The sequence below is a fragment of the Nuphar pumila genome, chromosome 5, assembly GCF_984573655.1.
Source record: "Nuphar pumila chromosome 5, dmNupPumi1.hap1.1, whole genome shotgun sequence".
Taxonomy (NCBI): Eukaryota; Viridiplantae; Streptophyta; class Magnoliopsida; order Nymphaeales; family Nymphaeaceae; genus Nuphar; species Nuphar pumila.
The window spans coordinates 12,015,906-12,039,785 of NC_143253.1; the positions used below are offsets into that span (position 1 = coordinate 12,015,906).

The following is a 23,880-nucleotide window of genomic DNA, read 5'->3' on the forward strand; positions in this document are numbered from 1 at the left end:
CTTCAACTTGATGTCATTCATTGAATCGCTCCAACCAGATGGATCCTCCCTACCAGATGAGCAGAGCCCTCATGGTCAGCCTTATATGCACTTTTTTTTGAAAGACAAGCTGGGTTAAGCAGACCCCTACCAATTATACAACTATACCATTACACAAGGTGACGTGCACTAGCTGCCCCTACCAGACAAGCTTTATATGCAATTTTCTTTTTTTGAAAGGCAAGCTGGGGTTAGGCAGACCCCTACCAGATATCTCTTAAGCCCCATGTGGCAGAGTGATTCGAACCTGGGCCTTCAGCTAGGCACAGGACCCCGCTTACCACATGGGATACCACCTCGGTGGTAGCTTTATATGCAATTTTTGCATGCAAAAACCGCCATGATTTTTTACCCCACGTTTAGGAGGCATTGTGACTATGCATGTATTACTTGTATTTGTGGAGAGACCTTTCTCAAATGGTTACCATATTGCTTAATTGCAATTAGTTGCAGAATATCTTAAACCAATTAATAATATCAGATTAGAATGCATCATTCATTTTTATAAAGATAATGACTTGGACTTTGGCACCCCAATCAATTGACAAATACCTCATTGGTGTCAATAGAAATAGGAAAGTAACAAGATGGAAAAAATGTTACTAGAATAACAACCAAATATGAAGTACATAAAAGTTTTACGAAACTTGTCAACTACTGTTTTCACATCTTATGGCTCAAAAGTATGGGCAACATTCGTTTCCTAGGAAATGAGATCTAAAACTCAGGTTATCAGGCCGAGTGAGAGAAGCTGTGTTGGGGTTAGACTTACAAGTCTAGTGATAAGTATTGCCACATTTTTAAAGATACCTCCTCATCTATCACAGCATTTTGACAGGAGTTAAACATCAATGAAATCACAATAGTCAAGGTCACGTGATATCTCAAGTGGTTGTTCTTTCACTTATTTTCAACTTTTTTCTTTTATTGATTTTATTTTACTTAATTTTTAACAATTTCTCCCAAAGAAACTGAATAAAATGAAAGTTTCTCAAATTTTAATAAAAACAAACCATGGTTGATATAATGCCTTTTTTTGTTTAATTGTTATGATCACAACAAGGAGACTAAGGCCAGTGGCTCTAAACCAGTAAAATTTTAAAACAATAACGATGGATAAAAAATGGTTGAGTATGAGTGCAAGAGCTCATGCACGCAAAATGTGAGCATGTGTGTATGCATGTCAGCGCACTATGATCCTCCTTGAATGGATGAACCTTTTCTATGAATCAAAACACATCAAAGTATTTGAACAATACTCTTAGGTTTAACAAGAATGATAGTACTTCTGCTATCTAATCCTATCCTTGAAAAAGAATTCCACATTGCCAAGATCTTTGCAACTTCTCCTTGCTGTTATCTGCAAATGAGCACCATCACTAAGCATGTGCTGCAACACCCTTGTGATGTTCTTTGCGTCATCAATTCCTAAGTGGTGGCTCCCCAACATGCTGATACCCAATTCCTTAATCATGGCCATCATCCCAGTAGCCTGAAATAACATACCGATGAGGTAGTCAGTGTCTCAGGAATAAATGGAGAGAGGAAAAAGAAGACATGAAAAAAGCTGTGCTCAGACAAGGGCATCAGATGGATCACCAGCCCATCAGAAGAAGGAACTCAATAGTCCATGTTCTTTTTAATGTGGCAGATCAGAAACCCCAAGAATTACAATGGATAACTGTCTGCCCTTGTGCTGAAAGCAAACAATCAGGGCGACAGATTATTCCCTGCTCCACTAGTTTTACTACTTACCCTCCTCTTGTAGAAGTTGAGATAGATGTCTTTCAAGTTGATCCACTCCATGAAATATGATGGCACTTCAATACCAGAAACTATACACTGCTGAGGAATTTTAGTCTTTATGTCCCAATTTCCACTATCCAAAACAAAACAAAAAACGTCACTAAATAATGGGTAACAGTCTTGTAAACTACATACAGGAAACAAAAAAATAGACACGTAACTAGAAAAGCATTAGTTCGTATTTCTCTCAAGTATAGGAATTATGGTCCAAATTTATATATTTTATTCAGAAAAATCAAAATATGACATTCCTGAACCACCATCATGGAAATGATTTCAGCACTCCATGTGAATTTACCCATGTTTTATTTCTACAAGTCAGTGTGCATGTCATGGTAAGCTCAAATAAAGAAAGCATTAGTAGAAGCTCTTCCAAGCATATAAGCCAGCAACCTTGACAAAAAAAATTGGATAAATCTCAAGATGTATGAATAAACTTGGATTCATAAGGCATATAACAATACCAAATGGGCCACCAAAGATAAATCCCCACGCAAGCATATGAGGTAGGACATCAGACATTGATTGGATTACATCAGAAAGAAAGTTTTTTAATGTATTTTTAATGTATTTTCAAAACTCTTCCGATAAACATAAAAGAAAAGTTCATTTGTTAATGATGATAAGCAAGGATGTACCATAGAACGATTTGAAAGGAAAAGATTAAGAGAACAAAAAGCCAAGCTGGGATTTTGAAAGAATTTTTAATTGTGCAACGGTTATTAGATCAGTTTCCTTAAAGATCATCATGCAATAAAAGTATGCTGTAATATATGAAAATGAACTCTCCAAACATGAGCAAATGCAAATAAAAAATTCAGCCCACGTCTAAAAAAGGCCAAGTCAACCAGGAAATATGCCATACATGTTGACAGAGGCTCTTAGAGAGAGCTTATTTACAAACTAATCAATAGACATAAGCCTAAAAACCAGTTATATTATTAAAAAAAGAAGACATTGTTTAACTCATAAACATGCAATATGCATTGATTCATCGAAGGAAAAGGTCAAATTGCTCAAACAACTAACCTTCTGGATATGAATGTAAGCATCACCCTTCCTAAACAAGGGCATCATTCTTCAATGTATTGCATAAATGGGTACATATCCACTTCCATCCATTCGGTTGTATATCCACAAGTTCCAGACTTTTACTTGCATTGGTCAACTAAAAGTTTTGCATGATTTTCCATATGCAGAGCTCCTCCTTAAAAGGAGCATGATCCTTTGATTCCTGGAACTAATTTTGTGGGATTCAAGACACAAAACAGACATAATTCCATTGGTTATCGACTTCTGATCCTTAAGGACCTAAACACTTAGGTTTTCATGAATCCATCAACTAAGAACATAAATGACACGGTGATCCCCTATAAATATATTGGCTTAAAAGTTTCAAAGCAAGATCATAATCCCAAAGGAGGAGGCTCGTTGCAATGGTTTCCTGTACTTTTGAGGTTCCTATTCAATCATGGCTTCTTTAGTAGTTTGATGTGAATATCTTTGATTCACATGAACAGCCGCTCAGAAAAACATCATATTACATTCAACACTGCATGGTCTTAAAGAAGCCTTTCAATCCTAGCTTGAGTAGTTCGAGGTTAGAAATTTAGACACTGGATGTGCTACTTTTACATGTTGATGATACCATAAGTACAAAAAAAATGAGATATTATCATTCTGCAGAGAAGGCACTTGCATCATCTACATGCAAAGGTGTCTTATTTTGGATAATCATCTTTTTGTTCTAGCCCTAAGTTGCTTATTCACTTAATATTGCATATTTCTAGGGAAAAAAATCTTATAGCTACTGGTTGCTACCAAGTATCTTTGAATATCAGCTTCCTGATGATCTTGGATTGTATCCTTTAAGCTGCTATTCTACTACAGTGACAATAAGTGAATTCACCAAATGTAATATAAACTGCAACAAAAATAATATTGATGTCCATAGCGTACACAATGAAGCTTCTTGCAAATATTGTCTTGCTTGACATCCGAACCAGAATCATGAGACTCACTATTAGTGTAGTAAGAATTTCAAGAACTCAAAAGAACTTGTTACAGCTGCATACCAAAAAGGAAAGGAAAGGAAAGGAAAGAAAAAAGAGGAAGAACTAATGCCTAATCTTTAAAATAAAGTTACCACTGTACTAAGTTGGTGTTAGGAAATTATTAGAATTAGCAATCTTGTCCGCTTGTGCTTTCACCAATATTTTCATTGAAATATTCCAGGGCCAGGCAACACACTAGCAGCTCATCACAAACTCAGTGACTGATATCTTAAGCTGAATACAGGATTATCAAAGTAACCATGTCACAGTAATCCAACTAACTGATTCCTTATAAATCTTCATGACAAGAAATGCTTGATAGTCCGAAAAAGATCTGCCACAGAGATAACAGACCAAGATGAGAGAACTCTCAGAATTTCCACCATGCATGTGTATGTCAATTGAGTCCTCCCTATCTGTTTCATGAAAACTAGAATTCTATGCTCGGAGAGCTCAAAAGGTAGTGAAAGTTGATATAGAAGCGACTGCTTTGCATCATATATGGTTATTCACTACACGTTCTACTAGAGACACTTCAAACTTTACATATGAGAAATTGCAGCAATTGTCCAGGAAAAACTCTAACTGAAAGTTAGACGTGTTTTTCCTTAAATGACTTTCAACCTCTTCCTCAACCTTCAGATGTACATAATATGAACTTGATCGCCATATATCTACTTGTTTCAAGTTCGACACAAGTTATAATGGATCTATAAAAAGGAAAATAAAAAATAACAAGATTTAAGAGTGACAAAGGCCACTAATATTGATGACTTGAATTTTGCTACATTGTGAAAGCATGCTTAAAATTTAAAACTTGATTTGCAGACAGAAAAATTGTTGTATGAAAATTTATGAAATATGTAAGGCACTAAAGATTGGACTTAACTGTTGGTTAGTTACACAGCATACACAAGTGTTTGCAGAGTCAGGAAGTAGGTTATCTGGTAGTAAAAACTAACATAACTTCATGCATAGAAGAGGAGGGGTGAGAACCGTAACTTTCAATATAGTACATACAGGAGATCAAAATAAAACTGATAAGCATGAAAATGAATTCCATCATTTAGCTCAACCCACCAAATTACAAATGCTGCACGATGAAGAGATCCTCCCAACTGTTTTTGCCACAAGCAATGATGTGTGAGCCATATCTCAAAGTCTTGAAGCACTTCTCTGAAAGGTACTGCTGTATCATGCCAGACACTGCAAATGAAAGTAATCCCAATCAAGCTAGCAATGAAAGAAAAACAGTTTCAAATGACCAAAATTCATCAACATAGATCTCAATGGGACTGGCTTATTGACAAGCGAAGCACAAGTGAAGACTCCAAAATGTTCAGGTTGGGTTGAAAAAGATGAATCACCAATGGATTCACTTGGCACCATCAAAGCATTTGGGAACTGACTCTCAAATGCACAAAGAGTGCAGATAGAGACACACAAGTTGGTGGAAGTTTCATTAGCAGTTACTATTACCAATTTCAATATGATACACACTCATCGTGATACAAGTATGTATCATATCTGCATTGTTAGTATCGCACGATACACCTTCGACACACTTTAAAAATGGTCGAATTTTACTTTTAGTTTTTGGATTTTAAAGATCTTTTGAGGGCCGACTTCATCAATTGTGTAGAGGTCATTAGAGGGAAACTCACACACCCTAGAATCTGTGAGAGCAACTTAGGGACCAATCCGTGCACAAGGAAGGGCTTTTGTGGATTGCTCAAGAGTGCATTTTCACCCTTTTCAACTCCAAAAAGTGGATTAAGGTAAAAATCTCTATTTTTTTCTTCTTATTGAGTTTTTTTGGAGGAAGATGATGTTAAATGACCCACCATAGCAATGGAGTACTCAAGTAACGATTGAAAACCGAGTGTAAGTTTTTCCATAATACTTTTTTGTGGTAGTATCTCTCGGTTGAGGCATCATTTGACCGAGATACATCACAATGTTGCTCTATACACATCAAAGAATTTGCTGGATCCCGTGAAATGGCAATGTCACTAGTTGCTTACCACTTTGAAAGAAAAAAGCAAGAGGAGATAAATGAAGCGAAAATGGGATATGTGTGGCCATGAAATGAGGTAAATGATGAGCTTTCTACTTTTAATCCTACGACCCCTTAACATGGCATCAAAAGTAAGAAGCTTTACAATGAAGGAAAAAGGTGTGGTTGGTGCTAGAAGTAGTGGTGTCAGTAAAAAGAGAAGAGAAGGTGGAGGTTGTAATGAAATACAAAAAATGTGTGCACAACACAAGACAATGTAAGATGTGCACAAATACAAAGTCAAAATAGGCAATACACAATAGCTACTAAAGGAAAATATCAAGATCATTGATGATACACAAGGATAAGCCATTAAAGGGCTGAGAAACACATAAAAAATAGATAATATTTATTGATAAAATGCTTAAGAAAAACATGGAACAAATGTGGGAAGAGACCCACATATATACATGAGAAAGAGAGAGAGGTGAGCCCAACCAACCGTTGTGATAGCCCAACAGCTATAAGAAAAGGTCTATACTGCCCCTAATGGGAAGTGCAGAAATAAGAAAAAAAATAAAAAGACCAAAACTGCCCCTAATGGACAGTACCTATTACAAATAAAATAAAAATAAAAATACCTATATTACAATCTATAAAAAATACATATATAAATATACATATATACAAATGAAATGTATATATATATATACATTTAACACCCCACCTCAAACTGATGGGGAAATGATCGACAATTTGTTAAGAAAAAAGAGAAGCGAGGAGATGATAACTAACAAGGTTTTAATGAAGAAATAGGCAATTTTATATTCGGATGTCAAATAAGGTAGCTAGATAGTTTCCTTGAGGAATTCTTCATGAACATAATGGCAATCAATCTCTATGTGTTTTGTCTGCTCGTAGAAAGTGTGATTGCTTGCAATGTAGATGGTGTTTTTATTATCACAACACATCTTCGTAGGTGTAGAGATGTAGATGCCCATGCTTTTAGAAAAAAATTCAGCCATACAATTTTCATGGTGGTAATAGTCATTGTCGGGTATTGAGCTTCAGTGGATGAAAGTGACACTTTCTTTTGCTTCTTTCATCTCAAAGATACAAGGGAGTCACAGAAAAAAAATGCAATATCCTATTATAGAAATACGATCATTAGGATTGCCTCTCCAATCAGAATTGGTATAAGCAATTAAATTTAAAGAGAAAGATGACACAAATAGTCATTTAGTTAAACTGCCCTTAATATATCGAATAATCTGCATGACTGCACTCATGTGAACTGAAGTGGGTGCATGCTTCCTGTCACAAATATAAGCAATATTTTGAAAATATAGTTGTAAATTCATGAAACGATATTAAAGGCAAATTATCATGATATTATGAAAATCTCAAAAAAATACATATAGTGTGATATTATCACTGACAATATCATGATATTATGAATTACCTTTTACTTTTTCACTTCTTTTCTATATCTTAATTACATTTTTCTTCTTTCTTTTATATGTTTTACTTATTTCTTTTATTATATGTGCATTTTATTATCTAAACATGTTATTTTTCTTATTTATTTGTATTATTTTTACATTTTAAAATTTTTTAAAGCACCAATTTTTTTCCGAGATTTATCAACTAAGCCTATATTATCATGAGCAGTGTTATTAAAAACGTGCCTCAAGGCGCAAAAAAGCACGCCTCGCCTCAAGGCGAGGGCCTTTGTGCCTTGAGGCGCAGGTATAAAGTGCAAAAATCCTGAGGTGTGCGCCTCATACGCCTTAAGACATACGCCTCGGGGTGAGGCGCATACACCTCGGATTTTTTGTCAAATGAGGGTCAAAGCCCTCATTTGACCAAAAATTAGGTTTAAAAAAATAGGGCCCCCGACCCTAATGTTTTATTTTCTAAGAAATACGCAGTTGGAGGCCTGAATATTGTTCAATTCTTCGTTTGGGTGTATTAGGATTTGGTGCCGGAGAGAAAGGAGGAGACGAGTTTGTTCACAACAGAGAGTCGAGGCGAATCAGCAGCGCAGCGTGTGCGGTGTTGCTGACTATCTGTATCAGGTTAGAATTGTTAAATTATGTAAATCCAACTTGTAATTTAGTATATATATTTTATATATATAAGGTAATACATATACATATATTATATATATGTATATGTATCTACCTATTATATATATAAAATATATATATATATATATATATATTTCTATCTTTAGTCTTAGGGGTAGTTTAGGCATTTTACACATTCTTTTCGTGAATATGCTTGTATTTCTTTTGTATTTTTCTTTTCCTTTTTCGTAATTTCTTTTCCCTTTAATAAATGATAGTGTACTTGCCTTGGGAGGGGCCCAACCCACTAGTCGTTGGAGGGGCTTCAACGACTATGTAGAGCCCCTTCCAAGGCCTCCCAATGCCCTATATATATGGGCACTATTTCTTGTATTCTTTTAAGGGTTTTGGAACTATTGCCCAGCCTTTTGTTGTTTATGAATCTTATGAGTGCATTTACACATTTGTGAGTTCGTGTTTTGTGCTTTTGTGCACAAGTGTTTCAAGTGTTCTTGTTGTGCATATGTGCACGTATTTATTTTCAAAAATATTGTTCTATTGATTGTAGTATCTTGTTGAAGATACTTTCACATGGTATCAAAGCCTCGTTGAAGAAGAAGAATTGCGAGTCTCCTCTGTTTGAGTACCTCGTAAAGCGTGCCTTCAAGCTTTTGAAGTTTGAAGTGGATTATCTTCGGGCAATATTTTAGAAGTCTCTTTTATCAAGAAAGACGCGAAAAATATTTGAGGTACGTATTATTTCTTGTCTTCTTTCCTCTCTAATGCGCGAAAAAGACTCCCATTTCCCTCTTGGGTTTAAACTTATCATGTTTGAGCCGGTAATATGGAAGCCCATATTAAAGGAAAGGGGCTTTGGGGTTATGTTCATGGTTCAATACCGGAACTGGAACCCAAAATCACCATCATTGAAAAATGGGATATTAAGATCCTTGAAGGGAAAGAAAGACAAAGGGCTCTTGAAGAATATTCTAAAAAGCATGATGATTGGGAGATAAAGAACTTCAAGATCTTATCTTGGATTTTTTCATCCGTTGAGACCAAGATAAATGTCAATATCATCAAGTTTAAAAAAGCTTCCGAAGCTTGGTTGTATCTTGAGAAAATGTACACTTCAAGAGACTTATCTCACAAATACTATCTCCAAAAGAGGGTTTTGACCCTCCAACAAAATGAGATGTTCATTCGGGAGTACTTTGCCGAATTATCCTCTATTTGGGACGAGCTTGCCATCCTTGAACCAAAATGGAGTGGAGAAGCAATCGAATTAAGACACCAACAACTTGAAGAAGATCGGTTCTTCAACTTTCTAAATGGTCTTAAACCCGAATTTGAACAAGCTCGGTCCTCTCCTCTCTCTGCCTTCACATCTCCCTCACTTGAAGATGTAATCACTAAGCTAAGTGGTGAAGAAACCCGTATGGAGATTAGCAAGAGTAATCCTAGCATTCTTGTTGCCTCTTCTACTCAAGAAGATTGGGAAGTGGTTAATAATGTGGCAAAACCAGGGAATAATGTAAAGACCTATAGACCTCCTCATTTCAAGAACCAATGTCAAGGAGGAAATGATCGGTATGGCAAAAGAGACTATAGCAAATTGAATTGCCATTTTTGTAAAGAACCAGGACATATCAAACTCATGTGTCCTAAATGGAAGAAATTAATTGCAACGGCTATGGCATCCCAATCGGAGGAACGACCTTCATCATCAAGTGGGTCTCTTTCACTTCAACAAATCGTAGAAGCATTGCAACCTCTTCTCAAGAGAGACATTTCCGGAGCTGCTATGTCATCTTCCTCCTCCCCTGGTAAGACATCTTGGCTTTTAGATTCCGGGGCATCTTTTCACATGACCTCAAGTACTTGCTCTCTTTCAAATTTTTCTAAAAATTCTCTTACATCCTTTGTCTCAACAGCAGATGGAACACGTCTTGAAATTAAAGGAATATGCAATTTTGAAAAACAAGATTTCTTTGTTCCAAAAATTCGTCTTATCCCAAAACTAAATTTAAATCTTTTTTCCGTCTCCCAACTCTCGGACCATGGTTGCGATATAAAATTCTCTTCTAATAAATGTTGGATACAGGATCGCCAGTCCGGAAGATTGATTGGGGAAGGCTCTAGAAGAGGAGGCCTCTACTACGTTGATTTTCTTCAAGTTCCCAAGAGTCAATTTTGTAATGTTGTTCAAAACAAAGATATTCATGTATGGCATAAGAGATTGGGTCATCCCAATATTGTAAAAATCTCCTATTTGCCTTTTATTAAACATCGTTGTAAAAGTGATTTTTTATGTAATGAATGTATTCTTGAGAAGATGAAGTGTTTACCTTTTCCTCAAAGATCCATGTTTACGACAAAACCTTTTGAAATTGTCCATTCCGATGTATGGGGTCCGGCTCCTGTGATATCTAAGGGAGGATTTTCATACTATGTGATATTTGTGGATGATTACACTAGGTTTTGTTGGATTTATTTTCTTAAACATAAACATGAAGTTTTTTCAACTTTTAAAAATTTTCATATCATGATTTTAAATCAATTCAATGGAAGCCTAAAAATCCTTAGGTCTGACTCTGGAGGAGAATACCTCTCAAATGAATTCAAGAGTTATCTTGAAAGTTTCGGTATTCTTCACCAAAAATCTTGTCCGAAAACCCCTCAACAAAATGGGTTAGCTGAACGAAAGCATAGGCATATCATTGAAACAACTAGGACTTTGTTCATTTCACAAAGCATTCCAAAGAATCTCTAGGCTGAGGCAGCCCTTACCTTTGTCTATCTCATAAACAGACTTCCATCAAAAAATTTAAACAAAATTTCTTCCTTTGAAAAATTATACGAAAATGAACCTGATTATAGCAGGTTAAGGGTCTTTGGGTGTAAATGTTTTGTTCTTACTGATAAAAATGACAAACTTTCTCCAAAGGCCAATGGATTATAGCAATGGATAATGAACTTGGAGCTCTGAGAAAAGCCAAAACTTGGGAGTTTCAAAATCTTCCTAAAGGTAAGAAAACAATAGAGTGTAGATGGGTTTTCAAAGTAAAGACTAAAAGTGATGGATCTCTTGAGAGATATAAAGCTCGATTGGTTGCAAAAGGATATAGTCAAGAGTATGGTATTGACTATGAGAAAACTTTTGCTCTTGTAGCTCATATGGTCATTGTCCGATGTCTTATAACGGTTGTCTCTATCAACAAGTAGAACATCTATCAAATGGATGTTAAAAATGTTTTTTTAAATGGCGATTTAAATGAAGAAGTTTATATGGATGTTCCACCTGGAATAGAGTTTCCCAAGGGAAAAGTGCTTCATCTTCAAAAAGCACTTTATGGTCTAAAACAAGCCCCCAAGGCTTGGTATGATAGGTTTAATTCTGTAATGATTGAAAATGGTTTTTCTTCTTTCTTTACTGACACCGCTCTATTTGTTAGAAAATCCAATGCAGGGATTGTGATCTTATTATTATATGTGGATAACATGCTCATCACTGGGAGTGATTCTAACGGAGTTAAGAGTATAAAATCTATTTTGAAAGATAAATTTGAAATGTCTGATTTGGGTTTTCTAACTTACTTTTTGGGGATTAAAGTAGCATACTCTCTTAGAGGGTATTTTTTATCTCAAACTAAGCTTTCTTCTAAGATCATTGACAGGTCAGGTATTACAGATGAGAAGGTTTGTGAAACTCCTGCTGTAATAGAGGCAAAGATGAAAATTGATGATGGTGTTCCTCTTTCGGATCTTACACCCTCCAGACAACTTGTAGGATCATTGATGTATCTGAGTATTACCAGACCAGATATATCTCATGCAGTCCATACTGCAAGTCAGTTTCAGCATGCGCCTACATCAGTTCACATGAGTGTCATCTTGCGAGTCGTAAGATACATAAAGGGTACTCTAAATAAGGGAGTTTTTTTGTCATCTTATTTTGATTTAAAATTAATTGCTTATACCGACTCTGATTGGAGAGGTGACCCAAATAACCGTCACTCCACCACTGGTTTTTGTGTATTCTTAAGAGACTAATTTCGTGAAGATGCAAGAAGCAACAAAAGGTGTTGCTCTCCTCAACTGAAGTTAAATATCGTGCTATGGTGACTACTACCATGGAGATTGTATGGATTCATCAGTTGCTAGAAGACATGGGGATCACAATAGAAAGGCCCACCAAGCTGTGTTGCGACAACAAGAGTGCAATCTACATTGTGAAAAATCACACTTTTCATGAGCGGACTAAACACATCGAGATAGACTGTCACTATGTTTGTGAGGCGTATCTCAAAGGAGTCATTGACCTTCCTTATGTCACGTCGGAATATCAGTTGGGAGATTTCTTTACTAAAGCTTTGTGTGCTCCGCGGTTCAACTTCCTCCTTGGCAAACTCTCGGTCATCTTGCCCTAAGTTTGAGGGGGGTGTTAAATTATGTAAATCCAACTTGTAATTTAGTATATATATTTTATATATATATAAGGTAATACATATACATATATTATATATATGTATATGTATCTACCTATTATATATATAATATATATATTTCTATCTTTAGTCTTAGGGGTAGTTTAGGCATTTTACACATTCTTTTTCGTGAATATGCTTGTATTTCTTTTGTATTTTTCTTTTCCTTTTTCTTAATTTTTTTCCCTTTAATAAATGATAGTGTACTTGCCTTGGGAGGGGCCCAACCCACTAGTCGTTGGACCCCTCCAACGGTCACATTTGTGACCGTTGGAGGGGCTCCAACGACTACGTGGAGCCCCTTCCAAGGCCTCCCAATGCCCTATATATATGGGCACTATTTCTTGTATTCTTTTAAGGGTTTTGGGACTATTGTCCAGCCTTTTGTTGTTTATGAATCTTATGAGTGCATTTGCACATTTGTGAGTTCGTGTTTTATGCTTTTGTGCACAAGTGTTTCAAGTGTTCTTGTTGTGCGTATGTGCACATATTTATTTTCAAGAATATTGTTCTATTGATTGTAGTATCTTGTTGAAGATACTTTCACAAGAATGTCGTTCTTGATCGGTCCTTGTTGAAATACCTCCTCTCGTTCCATCTTTGTGATATTGCTTTATTTGCACATCGCACGAAGTTCTGCTTAGTGCTCACTCTATGTCGTTAAATTACCAAGATGATAGATTGCGAGTTCGCTTCGTCTTTGCGACCTTTTTTTATTTCCCCTTTGTTTGATTTTGGATTGAATGTAAAGGTAGTTTTTCTTGAAATAGAGGAGCTTTTTATTAATCTTGGGCCTTATTTCGTGGGATTCATAGTTGCTTTATTTTTGTTTATGTAGCTCGTGGCCTTGTGGTTTGTTTCTGCTCCTTTTTCTTTTGTTTAATTAAATAAATACACGGGAAATGTTGAAACGTGAATCATGTGATTGTCAGTTTGTATTGCGCGGGCCATGGATATGAATTTGTATGTTTCATCGCCGTATTTTACGCCTTTACTTCCTTTAATCAGTGAACAAAAGACTTCTTTCAAGATCTTAAAACTCTCAAAACTAATAGTTAATGGTTAAAGGTCCAAAACAGAGATACGCATGACATCCACCAAAAAGTAGCAAAAGGTCAAAGCATGATCACTTTTCCTGGATGTCCAGAAAAGAACAAGGTATTGTAAGAATTTTAAAAGATGAAGGTTCTGGCAGCGGGCTTATCTGAAAATATAGGAAACAAGATGAGAAGCTTGGCAAAATCAAAGAGAACACGCTACCAGCTAATGAAGGGAGTTTATCAAGGTCCCACAAGGAACAAGGTGGCCTATAATCATCATTTCATGCAGGAAACATAAACATGGTGTCAACAATCATGGGAAACCTTTAAAATTTAAATAATCTCCCAATATATCATAGGTACAGATTAACCCTAACTAGCCCAAAAGCAAATTCAAAGGCTAAAATTCTGAAAGTTATAGATACCAATTAAGCTTATAGAACATGCCTTTTAGCAAAAAAAAAGAACAGAATGCAAGGTCGATGCCCCTTTAAATATCAAACAAGCAATATGAAATTATTTTCAAATCTGGAAATAAAAATTAGACATCTGAAAACACCACTTAGTTTTACGCTACAGGATATGGAAGTAAAGGCCTAATTGTTCATCTGAAAATAAAAATCATTCACTGATTAAAGGAAGTAAAGGACTAACTGGCTAATTCTTGTTCACTGATATGAATCTGAAGACAAAATAAAGTTGCTTATTTTGAATTTTACTCTACAGGATAATTTTTTTCACAGCTATATAATTTGTTTCCAAGTTATAGAATTAGTTTTTAAGTTATTTAATCAGTTTTCAAGTTATATATGTTGATTCTTAGTGAATATGAATCTGAATTCAATGGATTATATAATGCATTAACAATGGAAAGAGATGTAAGATGGGATCATGAAGCTAAAGTTTCAAATCTCACTAAAGATCCTAAACTAATAGAACATGTAATTTGCAATTACTGTCATAAAGAGACTACAGGAGACATCTATAAGTTGAAACATCACTTAGTTGGCACAAAACATGATGTAAGCATGTGCAAAGCAGTTCCACCTGATGTAAAAAGGTTTTTTTTAGAATCATCTAAGGGATCAAAAGCAAAAGAAACAAGAGGAAGAACAAAACAAGTTCGAAATCGGGATGAGTGTTTATTTTGGATCATCAACATGCGATAATGTGAACAAAGAAATCAGTGGATCATGTAGTGTTGCAAAAACAAACACAGGTGGTCTCATAGACCTCTTTGTGAACAAAGAAGCACGACAAATCACAATAAACACTGTTTTCAAAAGGGATAAGAGAAAAAGTGCATGCTGTGTCATTGGTAGATTTTTTTATTCAAATGTCCTATCATTTAATCTTTGCAAGAGTTCAGATTTTGGTGCAATGGCAGAAGTTATTGCAAATTATGGGTGAGGATTCAAACTGTCTTCTTACCACGAGATCAAAACGTGGATTTTGAAGGACGAGGTAGAATGTACTCATAAAATTTTAAAAGAGTTAAAAAAGAAATGAACAAAAGTTGGTTGCAGCATTATGGCAAATGGTTGAACAAATGAAAAAAGAAGAAACTTAATTAATTTTCTTGTGAACAGCTCATCTGGGACAATATTTTTGAAGTCCGTTGACATCAGCGACATAGAAAAAACTGGTGCAAATTTGTGTAAGTTGTTTGAAGAAGTTAAAGAAGTTGGTGAAAGTAATGTGGTGCAATTCATTATAAATAATGCACTAAATTATGTGGCAGCTGAGAATATATTAACAGCAGAAAAAACATGTTTTTGGATACCATGTGTGGTGCATTGCTTGGATATAATATTAGAAGATATTGGAAATATATCAATTTTTAAAAATACAGTGAAAAAGGCAAAAAAATTACAAGATATATCTATAGTCATGTATGAATATTAAATTTGATGAGAAAGTTCACAAAGAAAAAAGAACTTCTACGTTCAACCGTCACTTGTTTTGCCACAACATATCTCACGCTTCATAGTATTGGATATTATAAGAAAGAGTTGAAGTCGATGTTCTTATCTTCAAATTTTAGATCATCTAATTACTATAAGAAATCTTATGCTAAGAACATTTTTTATATTATTCTTAATGATCATAAGTTTTTGGTTGCCATATCATATGCAATTAAAGTTATGTTGTCTCTCGTGAAAGTGTTGCGATTAGTGGATGCAGATGAGCCTGCTATGTGATTTTTGTACGAGGCAATGGATAGAGCAAAGGAAGAAATTGTTTGAAACTTTGACAATATTGAAAAAAAATATAAACCTATTTGGGATATCAATGATAGACGATGAGACTTGCAACTTCATAAGTCTTTGCATGCAGCTGCCTATTATTTAAATCATCATTTTCATTATGCTGACAACTTCAACCCGGATGGAGAAGTTATGAGTAGCTTTAATGATTGTGTTGAAAAATTGGTTTTTGATGCAAATGTTCGGTTGAAAATTACAACACAAATCGATGCATTTAAAAAGGAAAAGGAGATTTTTTTTGTAGAGAGGCAACCGTTACAACAAGAAAATTAAAAAGTCTGTTGTTATTTGTTAATATTTTTTTATGTTTTTGTTAATTGTGACATTTTAAATGTTTTTATCATTTTTTTATTGTTTTATTTGAATGCAGCTGATTGGTGGAGTTTATTTGGGCACGAAAATCCTTAGTTAATGAATTTTGCAATTTGAATTCCAAGTTTGGCGTGCAGTGCACCGGGCTGTAAAAGGAATTGGAGTACTTTCTCATTGGTTTGTTACTTTGTATTTTATTTTTGAAATAAATTTTTATAAGTGTAATTATCTTATAATTGATTATCAATAATTTGGAATTATAGGTGCAAATAAAACGAAAGAATAGACTTGAACAAAAGAAGATGAATGCAGTGGTTTTTGTAATGTACAATATGAAATTTAAAGAGAGAAATATGAGGAGGAATACGAAAGACCCTATATGTCTAAGATCATATAGACTCAGACAATAAGTGGATTGTGGAGAAAGAAGATCCAGTGTTGCCTAGTGATCCCAATTGGTTGGATCCGAACTTCGACATAAATGTCATTGATCATGTGCCTATTGAAAAAGTTACTTCACCTCATGATTCACAAAGTGGTTCTAGACAATACAGGCCTTCAAGAGATCCAGGTAAAGCTATATTCCTTTTACCTTGCTATGAATATAAATGTATTTTTTTAATTAGATAAAATAAGTATTTAATACATAATTTTTTATTGAAGAAAAAAGAAAAGCAAAAGAAGTGACCAAGGATCTGGAGGAAGAAAGTGCAGATAATGAAGAGTCAGAGAATGAGGATGAAGGAAAACCTATTTATATAGATTCCTCAGATGATGATATTGAAGACTTAGATATTGATGATGACGAGACACAAGAGGAGCCTAGACCTTAATTCATATCATAGGGCTACGGGCATTTATACATTTTTTGGGGTTTTTCATTTACACTTGTGAATGTTAACACTCTTATTTTGAAGAGTTTTGGACAAATATATTAACATTTGGTTGTTAATGCTAATATGCATTTCGTTGTTAATTTTTTATTAAATGAATGCTCATGTTTTATTTCTTAGATACTTACGTAGATCAAGTTGTTGCATTAATGTTACTTTTACATGTTATTCTCATATTTTTTTCAGTATTTATTTGAGATTTTTTATTTCTTATGGGTTGTTGCTTCATCAATAAAGCAATTTTTATTTATTTATAATTTTAGATATTTTTATAGTTTTTTTAAGTTTTCAAAAAAAATTGAGGCTTACGCTTTATGCCTCGCCTCGGATTTTGGTGGGGCGCCTCCCTACGCCTCAACGCTTTTCATAACACTTATCACGAGAAATTGTCTTGCCGAGATATAGCCAAGACCGATATTTATGACTATGGCTGAAACTGGTTGGCGTTGTGTACGACATGTGCTATATCGGCTCGACTGATAGACAAGCATGTAAACAATCCAATTAGATGTATGTAAAGTGTGGGATCCTCTAAGGAAGTCCCATCATTGGCCCTCATTTTAGCATTGATGACTTCGGGAGTATCCACACCTTTTTCATCTGTCAACCCAAACCTAGCAACAATGTCGTATGCCAATTTTATTTGAGACAAAACACACCCTCGAGAGGAGTAGGCAAACTCAATACCTAGAAAATACCTTAGAAAACCAAGGTAATTTAAGAACATTTTTAATAAACTCAACTCATTTTCTATCACTACAAGTAATAATCATATCATTTACATATAAAAGTAAAATAATGATGTTGGTTTCAGAATTCTTGACAAAGAGAGTAGTGTCGGTATAACAAAATATAAAACCAAAGACCAATCATGACTTTACTAAAACAATCATACCTGGACTTAGGAGCCTGCTTAAAACCATACAAAGATTTCTTAAGTCAAAGAACTTTACCTTCCTCAACATCAAGTCCGGGTGAAGGGTTCATGTACACTTCTTCACTAAGATTTTCATTAAGAAATACATTCTTGAAATCTAATTGGCAAATCGGTCATTTTTTAAGAGAAGCTACAACTATGAGAGTACTAACACTGGTCATTCTAGTTACAGGTGCAAAAGTTTCTTCATAGTCAATCTCATATTCTTGAGTATTTCCTATGTCTTTCTTTCCTAAGGGAAGGCTCACAATTTCTCAGATTTTAGCTTTATGGAGGGCATCCAACTCAATCTTCAATGCTTATAGCCAATGGGGAATAGTTTTTGGCTTCTTTATACGTAGAAGGTTCGTGAAAAGCATGAATAGCTAATAAACAAGCTCTATATTTTGAGGAAAAAAACCCATATGACACAAATCTACCAAAGGCCTTAGATATACGATTTGATCTCCAAAGGTTAGTCTCATTTATGGGTTGGTTTTGCATGAACTTATTATCAAGTGCACATGGATGTTCCTCATTGTTATGCCGAGAATAGACCTTTAACTCTTGAATATCATTAGATTTTTATTTCTAGAAAGATTTGGAGAATCATCATTCACATTATCATTACTAGGGTCATTAGTAATGCAATCATCATCATTGTCATTGGTGAGACAATTGGATAGTAGGAACTCATTAGGTGTCATGTGAAAAGAGGTTCCTAACTCAAGGATCCAAGACGTCATACCCAAAGGAGAAGAGGATGAGACCGCAACACCAAAAGTAGGAGTATATGTCTTCAAAAATGGTTGTAGAGCCTCTGCCAATTGTGCAATTGATAGATCTTTAAGGTCACCACCTTTTTTGTTGGCATCATTGCTTATTTTAGAGAAGGTATCTCCAACCGAAGCTGCCTTTGAATTTAACTTTGGGCAAGCTAGCTTGATAAGCCTCGGTTCATTGCAAAAGTAACATGATCTTCCTTGATCCTCCATTGTTTTGTTTTCCAAAGTGTAGAGGTCTATATGCCTTGGTAGTAGCACCAAGTTTGGAGGCGATAAGAACAGTGTCACTTGTTTTGTCTTCTTTATCCTCCTTCAATCTTCCTTCCACAATACTCAACTCGGTAAGAGTCTCATAGAGAGAAGGAATTTTGGGTTTATGGAGTAACATCATCCTCACTCCCTCAAACTCTAGCCTTAGACCATTAAGAAACATGAATTATTCTCTTTTAAGTTGTTCTTGTCTTAGGAGAAGATCCTCAGGTGTCTCCCACATAGGTTCTAAGACGACAAAATCTCTCTATAAGAGGGCCATCTCATTGTAATAATCCAGATGGATTTGTCACCTTACTTCAACGACATCATTCTTTTATGGAGACTCCACCAATGAGCCATGTCCTTCATGGTATACATGTCTCTTAAGAATTCACATGCTTCCTTGACAGCTTTGAATTGAGTCACACTATCAAGAATAGAGGCATCCACACTATTCATAATCCATACCAAAAAAATTGCATTGTCCACTCACGGCTCCATGTGTATTTTCTCAAACTCAAGGGTGGTAGCGACTTTCTCATCTTCATCGAAGAAATTTATGTTCCCATCCATTATCTTTCTGAATGACAGTTGGGGCTTCGGACAATCATCATCAATGTACTTGATGAGACCCTTAGACAAGATGTGATTCTCCATGGTAGAAGCCCAAGTGCAGTAGTTTGAGGTATTCAACTTGATAGGCATGACGAACATGGACTCCTCCATAATGAGCATTTGACGAAGAAAAATAGGCACTTGAAGTTTTGACACATTTCCCAAGAAGAGGTGTGAGCACCACGATGGTACACCATTGGGATCAAGAGCTTATTGGCTATGATACCATGTAATAAAATACAAAAAATATGTGCACAACACCAAACAATATAAGATGTGCACAAATACAAAGTCACAATCGATAATACACAATAGCCACTAAGGGAAAATACCAAGATCATTAGTGATACACAAGCACAAGCCACTAAAGGTTTGATTTATTTTGTCCACTAAGGGAAATGTTCCACGATGCGTTCAAGTAATTTATTTTGCCTATTTTAATTTTATTTATGTTTTGTATCTATTGTTGTTTTCTCATTTCCTTTTTTGTATTTTTATACATGTGGTGAACTAGATTTTGGGAGTGATCCAAAAGTGAGAGCTTTTGTCATTCATATTCTTAATCAAACATGTAGTGCAAGTGGATGCAAAATAAACTAGTGTCTTTGAGCAAATCTATACTAAAAGAAGAAATAGATTAGAGCATAAAAAGTTCAATGACCTCGCCTACATTTGCTACAATCTATGGCTAAGGCAGAAGTATATAAAATTATCAAGTTTATTTGTCATTTTCATATGTTTATTTAAAGTTTTTTTATGTCATACAAAGCCTAACTAATTTTGATTTTTTCATGTTATCCTTTTAGGCAAATTGAGAACGTATCATGGCATAAGGAGCAATTTGATCCCATCAGTCTAGAACATTTTGATGTGTTGGATGCATAGGTTAAAAAAGAACCAAGTGTTTTAACTTTTAAATGAAGAGGACATTCAGTGGATCAACATAGAAGAAGCACAGGAGGTAGATGATAAAGAGACTACATATATTGGGCAAGATGTGGATATGGATGATGAACGAGGAGGAGAAAGAGGAGAAGAAGAAGAAGATAATGATGATGATTGAAATCATGTACATTTGCTTTTGTTTATATTTTGAAAAAACATGGTTACGTAAAACTTAAGTATCTACAAACTTGGTTATTTTGTTTTTGTTTATGTATTATAAAATTATGAGTCTTATGGATGTTTTTAATTGCATGACATTTCATACTTTGCATTGTTCTTGTGAGATATGCACGCGTTATTATCTTTATTATTTGATCTTTGATGATTTCTTATCATAAATGCTTGATATGTGATTCTATAGTTGTACCTTATGTGATTCATCATTGTTTCAAATGTTATATTTTTTAAGATTTTTCTTGATTTTTTTCTAGGTTTTTTATTAAAAAATAAAAACTAATTATTTTATTTGACACAGCTATTGTTGTTTATATAAAAACTAATATTTTTATTAAAAAAATATTAGTTTTTTTTTAACTAATATTTTTATTAAAAAATAATATTTTAATAAAAAATTAAGATTTTTTACTATATGTACCTTATTTTGGGCCCGACCGGTATGGGCTAAAATATGCTTTTTATAACCTTGCTCATTAGTTTAATTATATTTATATTTATATTTATATTTATATAATTTTATTTCTAGAAGTGTTTAAATGCTGCTCAACTTTATTTCAGATACAAGAGCAACCATGCTTTGAGGGAAAAGCTAAATAGGGTGAACATAAGTCATTCAATATGCCTTGAAATGCATTAGTGCCATTTTTTCCCACACATACTCAATCATTTACAAGTTTTATATTCCAAAAACTTGAGCTACTCCTAGAGAGATTTTTCTTAAAACCCCATATTATCTGCAACCACACATGGAAAATCTCAACCTTGAGTTGCTAAAGACTAGGTTTTTTTGGTGATTCCCACCTTAGAAGCGTTAGGGATAATGCTAGAATTTATAATGAACCTTAAAAGTAGCTTTCTGAAAATTATAGACATGTATAATATTGCTCTTAATAACATACATGAATACAGCTTATGCAACTGAGACACTAAATCACATGTCTAAGGTCATAGTCATTGACGTACTAGCAGACTATTCTTCAAATTTTCAAAGGCAAATCCCATGCCCAAATTCATATCTTGGAAGTTTACCATATTCGAAGATACCACACTGTAAGCATCACTTTCGCATTTTCAGACTATCAGTAGCATATCAAATTTTATCATTTTCCAGTGTTGAACTTATGAAGGTCTCTGAAGAGGACAATATCCTTTTCTTTCCCATGTTATACTAGTTCCATTAGTAATTTTTTTAAGCGCAGATAGATACAAATAAAAAATGCAAGAATAGATCAGTCATTCAATTCAAGGAACTTTCAGAAAAAAGGAACATAATCAACTACTATTCCAGGCCAAATAGATTGTTCATGCATGCATATTCAAGCAGAAACACCAGGACTGATGATAAAATGCTTTTAGTGGCAATGCATTATCCGTCACAAAAACAGAGAAATTGTCAGAACCAAAACATTTGATTAGTCTAAATAGTGGTCTACCGCACTTGCTAAATGCAATAGAAGCACACAACAGATGTAAATGGTTATAACACACTTGCTAAATGCAATAGAAGCACACAGCAGATGTAAATTACTAAAAAGAGAGATAAACCCAAGGAGAATCTACCGCTCAATTCCTAGCTTTCCATATTTTCCATCAATATATTCATTTATCCTCTGCTCACTCATTTTAGTTGGCCTTACGAACCTGCCATTCAGAAATCCAAACCAATGATAAGAAAAGAATTCTAAAAGACTGAAATGCTTGCAAATATAAGAATGCCAAGTACGGCTATACACAAGCAAATTAGCAATCATACAAAACAAAAGGAAAAATGATATCAATTGAAGACAACCCACTCATTAAATCATATTTGGAAGAGCAGACACCATTATAGCATGATATCTTACTTTCTTTTCCCTTTTTGATAGTCAAGTTAGGGGATAACCCCCATGGGATTCAAACCCCAGGTCTCTGGATTATGATAGTACGGCCTAACCATCCAACTATTTCATTCAAGCCCCAGGCTGATACCTTATGCTAACCAAGAATCTCACAATCCCGAAACTTCCCAAACAAAGGGTTATCATGCCCAATGCATTTTTGTGTCCATACATATACATGTGCCCCAAATAAACTTACAGAGTATTCCTTGAATAGTATAATGCAGACAATTGGTACAAAGGCCGGCTGGCACCTTTTTTCTAAATTGTGCCTTTAGGCCCTGTTTGGAAACTGCCAGTGGGTGGCAGCTAAGGATGCAGATACAGAATCCCCAAAATCTGTGGTTTTAGTGAATCCACATGGTTGTTTGGAATAAGTGGAACAATTCGGCTGGGGATTGGACACTTCCACTTGTGTGGCAGTTTGGAATGCAACTAAAAAGATGAAATTATAACTGGAAGAACATTGGGAAGGTCATCGGAGAAGTGATCAGTGTTGGAACTGGTGTAGTACTTGGTAACTACCACCTCATCCAGGTGGGAAGTGAAACATGGAACTGGAGTCGTCAAATACCACTCCAGTTCTGATGCAGCGCGGGGATCGGCTTCAAACGTACTCTCTTCCAGAAGATGATGGCACAGCTACCACGGTCGTGCAAAGTGCATAAAACCAAAAGAATAATCACCGTAAAATGACGGTGCTTGCTTTATTTCCGTAATACTTTAAGCAAGAATAGAATGACACTAATGAAAGGAAAATAACAATGAAGGAAACTAAAGTCCAAAGGAAAAACTGCAGAGAAAAAAAAATATCAGAGGTGGCTTCTGAAACTTCAATCACGTCTACCCACGCAACCCTAGAATAGGGTATTTAAAGAATGCAAGTAGACCCAGGTCTCGAGTCCGGTCCTGGACCCGAGACGTCTTCACTCTGCTGATGGATCTGGGATGCCCTGGGCCTTCCCTCGTCTGGAGTAGGTACGCAGGGTCACGTCCCTGCATCGAGGCACCTTGCCCGCGATCGGATCCAACTCCTGGGTCCGATCGTCCATCCCCTTTGGGTCGGGTTCCTTGGTCGTGCCTGGGTCACGCGGTACAAGCCCGATCTGGTCCTGCTCTGCATCAAGTTCCATTGTTTCCTACAACTGCATCCATCCCAAACGACTTTGGCGTTGGGTATTCCTCACTTCCCACGTACCTCCAATGGCTAGTTTGCAAACAGGGCCTTAATCAACTTATGGAGTATTTTCTTAGCAGTAGTGCGGAGTCATCACATGCTTTAGACTTTATTCATTCTTATGTCCAAGCAGTAAGCACCCTCTTCAATTCTCTTGAAAGGGTGATAACAGT

The 23,880-nt window shown here is 35.3% G+C and overlaps 1 protein-coding gene across 2 annotated transcripts in view; it reads right to left on the reverse strand.

Annotated features, from left to right (window-relative positions):
* Positions 1-1,035: 1,035 nt before the first annotated feature.
* Positions 1,036-23,880, reverse strand: part of LOC149836801 (putative exonuclease domain-containing protein At3g15140) — a 45,228-nt gene continuing 22,383 nt past the window's right edge. Inside the window, exons 3-6 of one of the 2 annotated variants that reach the window (XM_090007125.1) lie at positions 22,214-22,294; positions 4,980-5,105; positions 1,795-1,918; positions 1,036-1,531 (exon numbers count right to left, since the gene is read on the reverse strand). In XM_090007125.1, the coding sequence (XP_089863251.1) occupies positions 1,331-1,531; positions 1,795-1,918; positions 4,980-5,105; positions 22,214-22,294 (532 nt within the window). In that variant the 3' untranslated portion in view covers positions 1,036-1,330. The remainder of the gene's footprint in view (positions 1,532-1,794; positions 1,919-4,979; positions 5,106-22,213; positions 22,295-23,880) is intronic. The other variant, XM_090007126.1, reaches the window with a different exon arrangement.